Source organism: Myotis myotis, unplaced genomic scaffold, assembly GCF_014108235.1.
Source record: "Myotis myotis isolate mMyoMyo1 unplaced genomic scaffold, mMyoMyo1.p scaffold_m19_p_1, whole genome shotgun sequence".
NCBI lineage: Eukaryota > Metazoa > Chordata > Mammalia > Chiroptera > Vespertilionidae > Myotis > Myotis myotis.
Genome location: NW_023416313.1, coordinates 23,178,376 through 23,185,239, shown reverse-complemented (window position 1 = coordinate 23,185,239; position 6,864 = coordinate 23,178,376). Strand labels below are relative to the sequence as shown.

The window sequence follows — 6,864 nt, the reverse complement described above, 5'->3', positions numbered from 1 at the left end:
GGGTGATACTGTACATGTATTTATTGTTGTTTTTTAAGAAGAGATAAGGAGTTTGTTTATTTCCTTGGCTTTGGGGATAAACTTCCTTGTTGCAAGGTGTTCTGTGGGAGCGCCGAGCTTTGGCTGGGACTTTCTGACCCTTTAGCTTGGAGGAGCATCCCTTGAACTGAATCAAGGTTCCATCGATCAGCACATAGAGAAAAAATGTGTTCTAGGCTATTCTCCTGTTGGTCATTTTTTCTATTGTGTGATAACTCATATTGTGCAACAGCATTGTAGTGGGAGCTTGCCTCATTACTTAGTAATTTCCTTTAACAGTAAAGCTGAGCTAGAGACATTCAGCCCTCTTCTCATTGTCCTGTTGCTAAATATAAAATGTAAGATGAAGTTCTCCTATTATTCAAGGGAAAGGAATGTGAGTCCTTCAGTAAAACTTAGAGAAAAACTTAAGGGAGAAGTAATATTTACTGAGGTTCCCAAGCTGGCAAGCATGTACAACAAAGGGCTTAGTATAGTCTTTCAACCAGTAGAGACTTGTTGATTCTTCCTATGGACTTGCACTAGACACTAAAGTGATCAAAGAAATAGGAAACATTGTCTGGTCCTCAGGACCCTTATGCTCTTCTAATGCAGGGTCAACAAACCTTTAATAAAGGCCCATTCAGTAAACATTTTAGCCTTTGCTGGCCGTTCAGTGCCCCTCAAACTTTGAATTCTATCATTGTAGTGCAAAGTAGCCATAAATATGTAAACAAATAAGTATGGCCATGTTCTAGTGAATGTGGACACTGAAATTTGAGTTTCATAAATTTATACACAGCATGAAATATTGTTCGTTTTTTCAATTATCTAAAAATATAAAAACGACTACATTAAACTAAAAAGCTTCAAATGAAAGGCAACCTATGCAATGGGAGAAAACATTCACACACAATATATCTGATAAGGGGTTAATATGTGCTTTGTTATTAACACACATAATAGCAAGGTAGGTCTAATAACTACCATGATGTTGAGTAGTGATGCATATATATGATATACTACAATATTTACAGATGTAACTATAGGTCTGGGTTTGCTTCGGAAATGTCCTATAGAAAGAGAGTGAGGGGTATTTAGATGAAGTGAGATTGGGCATGAATCTACTATAGCTGCTGATGGGTACTTGGAGGTCCATTATATTATTCTTTGTATACTTTTGAAGTTCTCCATATGTTTAAAAAGAAAAAAAACACCAGGTGAATGTCAAACATTAAAATCACCAAAGGTTCTGGGCTGGTGTTTTGAGGTTGGAGGTGGAGAGTAGATTGGAGGGAGGGCAGCTGGGAACTGAATGGGGAAAACTATTTGGGGCCAGCTGCACTGAATGCAATTTGAGGCCCTCTGAGTTGGAAAGGGCAAGTAGGCAGGTGGCAATATAGGTTGGAACTTGGCAGAGAAGTCTGCAGTCCTGCACTTAGGACAACCACGGTCTTGAGCAGAGAGGAGCTTTCAGAGGGCAGAGAATCAATGACTACAACTCAGGGAATGAACCGATTCAGAAAGAAAACAATAAACAAGGGGAAGACTGCTGAACCAGCAAAGGAGATAATTAGCCCATGCCTCCATCTACAGTTTACTTTTGTTTTGTTAAAGGACAGGAACATTTATCAGATATGGAGCTACTTTGCACTCTAGCCACCTGGAGATTTTCTCAGGTTTTTCCAGTGAAGGTGAACTGGTTCAGAACAATGGATTTTAAGGACTCAATCAGGCGACTGTCATCTCTGTAAACTGCAGCCCCACCTTCTCTTTGGAAGTTGCACAATGCTATTTTGAAATGCTTTCAAAAGCTCTTTAGACGTAGAGCTAGCTCTTCAGTCTGTGTTGGACTCCATTCTGCACCAGGTTTGAGCCAAACACCAAAGTGGTTTTCACTGGTCCCAAGTGAAAGTTGGCCCACAGCTGTCTCACATTTTATTTTCAAGGATCGAGACAAGGGAGCCAGGTCAAAAGCAACCATGTCCCAACACTACTCTCCATCCTGGTGACCGTGCATTCAGGACTGAGGGTCTCATCTCTCTTCACTTAATCTGAGGAGTCACAGCACTTTGCTTATAAGGCAAAGTCTGCAGAAGAAGGGATGTTATTTTAAACTTTGACTCTCGTCAGCATAGGACTGTAATATCTTCTTTTCAATGGTTGACCTATTCTACACAGATAGGCTTGTAACAAATGTGGGAAAGAAACTTTCCTTTATCCTTCAACATTCTTTCAAGTGATCTAATAATTAAATCTACATAAGCCAGATTAACAAGAGAAACTAATAAAATTTAATTTCATAGATACAGGTGGGAACCCCACATACCTGACGGAGTCAGAGACACTGCATACAAGAGAGGTTCAGAGACAGGGAAAATGAGGTACACGTGACATTCTGAGCTAAGGTTGAGGTATAGCACCTGGGGCTTCAGAGGGCCATTGCAGGACAATAAGAGCAGATGTTCAGTAATTAGTAGTTAGCCCTGCCATATGGATAGGCCCGAAAAGGTCATCTCTGGTGATCTCTAATCATGGGCAAGGCCCCTAACTCATATTCTTCTAGGTAGTGAAGGGGTAAAGGGGACAGAAGTTTCTTATGAGCCTGCAGGCTCTTGCCTATTCAGCTCAAAATCATTCACATACCAAAGTGGCACATTTAGGGGAAGCTTCTTCTGAACCCTTACACAAGAATGGAACAAAGGGCCAATGTGGTTCAGTGGTTGAGTGTTATCCTATGAACCAGGAGGTTGCAGTTTGAGTCCTGGTCAGGGACTTCTAATTCTCTGAAATTAATTATATATATATTAGAGGCCCGGTGCACAAAAATCTGCACACTCGGGGGGGGTTCCCTCAGCCCGGCCTGTGCGCTCTCTCAATCTGGGACCCCTCAGAGGATGTCCACCTGCTGGCTTAGGCCCACTCCCTGGGGAATCAGGCCTAAGCTGGAAGTCAGACATCCCTCTGGCAGCCCGGGAGCCCTCGGGGGATGTCTACTTGCCAGCGGGGACTAGGCCTAAGCTGCAGCCTGACATCCTTAGCACTGCTGAGGAGGCGGGAGAGACTCCCGCCACCACTGCTGTGCTGGCAGCCATCAGCCTGGCTTGTGGCTGAGCAGAGCTCCCCCTGTGGGAGTGCACTGACCACCAGGGGCAGCTCCTGCATTGAGTGTCTGCCCCCTGGTGGTCAGTGTGTGTCATAGTGACCAGTCATTCCCAGTTGTTCTGCTGTTAGGGTCAATTTGCATATTACCCTTTTATTATATAGGATAGAGGCCTCGTGCACAGGTGGGGACTGGCTGGTTTGCCCTGAAGGGTATCCTGGATCAGGGAGGGGGGCCTGCTGGGGTGCCTGGCCAGCCTGGGTGAGGGGCTGATGGCTGTTTGCAGGCTGGTCAAGCCCCCCAGTGGGGACCCTCACTTCATGGGGGTGTGGCCAGCCTGGGTGAGGGGCTGAGGGCCATTTTCAGGCTGCCCACAGCCCCTTCAGGGTGGGGGGGGGGGTCCACGCTGGGGTGCCTGGCCAGCCTGGGTGAGGGGCTGATGGCCGTTTTCAGGCTGGCCATGCCCCCTGGCGACCCAAACTCCCAGCCTCTCCTTTTGGGCTGGAAGCAGGTATCTGGGATTTATTTATCTTCTATAATTGAAACTTTGTAGCCTTGAGCGGAGCCCAGATCCGGCCAGGGCAGGCGGGAAGCTTGGCTTCCTCCATCGGCGGGGGCAACCCAAGCCTCCTGCTGCTCCAGGTCCGTGGCCACTGCCATCTTAGTTGGGTTAATTTGCATACTCACTCCTGATTGACTTGTGGGCGTGGCTTGAGCATAGCGGAGGAATGGTTAATTTGCATGTTTCTCTTTTATTATATAGAACTAGTGGCCCAGTGTACGAAATTCGTGCACATTAAAAGGGAGTTAATTAGAGGAAATATTTTTTTTTTTTTTTTTTCAGTCAAAATATTTATTCTGTTCTTAATTGGACTGAATGGTAATACAAATATTGTGAGCCAGATGTATCTTCCTTGTGTATTATATTTTAAGTGCCCAGAACTTTATATAAAACCACACGACCTTGTTTCTCTCACAATTCATACTATGGAAACTTGGATCTAATCTTTGAATAACTTCTTTCCTTGACCATGACTTTTATAGATCTGATAAAATTAGCTCCAGTTAGAAGTTTTGAGGGAGAAAACCTTGCTAAACAGAAACTTCAAGCCTTATGTGGCTAACAGTCTAAAAGCCTCCCTCAAAAGTGAAGATAAAATACAAAAATATAGGCTCGTACAATTACTCTAAGACTGCTGGGAAAGTTTATTACCACCCCAGCGCTTACACTAAGAGCCACAACTTGAAACTCGTACCAAATCCTGAGCATTGTCATTTTCAAAGATGTTAAGAAGGATGTAAACATTATCCTGCACCTGACGGCAGCAGCAACAACAAGAGAGGTCCAAGTGCTCACTCTAAGGTGTAAAGCCATGCTCAGGATAGACACCGACACCCACTTCAGCTAAGGCTCCCAGAGTGCCTTCATGGTCACGTTAAGCACAGCTCTGGGAAGATCACAGAGCAGGGCATCCACCACCTCAATCCTTTCTCAGGAATTTGCTCCAAATGGAGAAATCAAGTCAGGCTGCATCTGGTGAGCAGGAGAGGAGCTGAAGCCACGTCAGCAACACTGGGATTTGCTCTCTGCTGGCAAGGCCTTCTCGTGCAGTTTAATTCTGTCCCCATCGTTGTCTTCATTGGGAAAGCTTTGCTGGTTCATGAGAATGTTCTCCACCAGGAAGCGGGCTGCTTCCTCTATGTTGATGTTGTCCTTTGCGGAGGTTTCAAACCATCCAGTGAAGCCATGTTCTTTGCAGAACTGGTCCATCTGGGCAGGAATCTGGTTACCTTCCTTTTTCTGGTCACATTTATTAGCTAAGAGAACAGCAGGAATAGGGCCACCACTTGGAAGATGGACTTTACTATCCAGGTCACTTTTCCATTTTAAGACGGCCTCAAATGTGGAACCTCTCGATATATCAAAGACTACAAAAGCACCAACAGCTTCTTTATAGTAGACTCGGGTCATGTTGCCAAACCGCTCCTGCCCCGCGATGTCCCACAGCTGCAGGCGCACCAGCGTCCGGCTGTCCCAGCTGAGGACCTTGAGCGCGAAGTCCACCCCGATGGTGGCCCGGTAGTGCTGGGAGAAGAGCTGGTGGACGTAGCGCTTGATGATGCTGGTCTTGCCCACGCCCAGCTCGCCGATGACCAGCACCTTGAAGAGGTGCTCGCGGGTCTCGGGCACCGCGGCGGCGACCGCCCCCCCGGCCCAGGTCCCCGGCTCCGCCGCCCGCCATCAGCGCCCGGGCCCCGCTCCTCCCGCCGGCCGCTCGCCGCCGCTCCTGCCCGGCGCCCGGGCCCCGCCCGCCCTAGAGGAAATATTTTAATATTGCTATTCACATCCCCTGGCCTGGTGCTGGGCGGGGAGGCACCCTCACATCCCGGGCTGGCGCAAGTCCCTGCCCACTAATGCTTCAAGTCCCCACTCACCTGTGCCTGCCTCACATGCAGTCTCCAGCTGTGCAGTCCTTACGGTGTCATGGCATGATGACCATTTGCATATTAGCCTTTAATTATGATGATGGTATCTGGCCCAACTTTTTGATTATTATGTGTGGTAAATTCCTGGAAATGTAATCATCTAGCCCAGGAGCCTGAATATTTGCTACATCCTGTCAAACTGTCTCCAGAAATGCTGTCTCCCATACTCCAGAGCAGTGCTGTCAGGTGTCTGTTTCATCGCACCCTCTCCAGTACTGAATATTGTGATTTTTTAAATGTTCCACGTATCTTCCCTTTGCAATTACTTGATTACCTTTGAAGTTAACTTTTCTCATGTATATTAGTTACTATATTTCTTCTTTAGTTCAAGGTCTTTGCTCGGACATATTCTTCTTTGATTAATCCTATTTCTTTTGAGTTCGCGGGAAGCAATAGCAGCTTCCATGGAGGAAGGTGGGGGGCTAAAAGGGGGAGAGTGGTGCTGGACCAGATGTGGTTGGCAATGGCTCCTGTTAAAGGTTAGATCAGAGGTGAGGGGGTTAAGGGAGGTGTTAGGTTCTGAGACTGAAATGTTAGGGTGAGGGCATGCAGTCAAAGGTCACCATTTGGTAGGTTGGGCCCCTGGGGTCTGGGGTGTAGGATGAGGGTCAGACCCTGGTTTGGTGAGAGGTGCAGGAGGGGAACGGTCTAGCTGGGAAGACCCGTGGGTCTGGGCAGCTCCCCGGATTCAGGCACCCAGCACTTGCCGCCAGCGCTGGGGCCACCGCACTGTCCAGGCCCTGTGACAGCCAGATGGACCTGCAGCTTCAGCTCCGGCCACACTGCAGGGGCTGTGGGGAGTCACGTGGCCCCTAAGCTGGTACCTCCTTGCCTTTGAGTTGGGTGCACACCCCTCTTCAGGGAAACCACCTGAGTGGTCCCTCTAGGTGACGTCACCTGGTGATGCCATCAGCGGGCGCACACCACACAGCCTGATGCTGCACAGGCTGGGGGAGACTTTTTAGGAGGAGGTCCTCTGTCCCCTAACCCCGCCACCACAGGCCCAGAGCCCTCATCCCTGTGCACGTGGTATTCTGTAACTGGCACTCAGAGGTCAGGGTGGGGGCAGGGGTTCCCACAGCGTCAGAAACCACTTGTCCCAAGGTCCCATGATCTGTGTTGCCACATGACTGCATGGCCTCGGTGTTATGCCACTACTTTCTGATGCCAGTTTTACACCTTAAACTCTTAAATTAACCACAAGGACAGCTTTCCTCTTCACCCTCCTGGGACTCACAGTTCTGTTGCATATGCTC

General features: G+C 47.9%; 1 protein-coding gene across 1 annotated transcript; it reads right to left on the bottom strand.

Annotated features, from left to right (window-relative positions):
- Nucleotides 1-4,219: 4,219 nt before the first annotated feature.
- Nucleotides 4,220-5,397, bottom strand: LOC118667564 (ras-related protein Rab-32-like). The gene is given in 2 exon segments (XM_036331222.1): nucleotides 4,220-5,328; nucleotides 5,330-5,397. Coding segments are annotated over 2 exon segments (678 nt in total). The 5' UTR covers nucleotides 5,365-5,397; the 3' UTR covers nucleotides 4,220-4,685.
- Nucleotides 5,398-6,864: the final 1,467 nt, after the last annotated feature.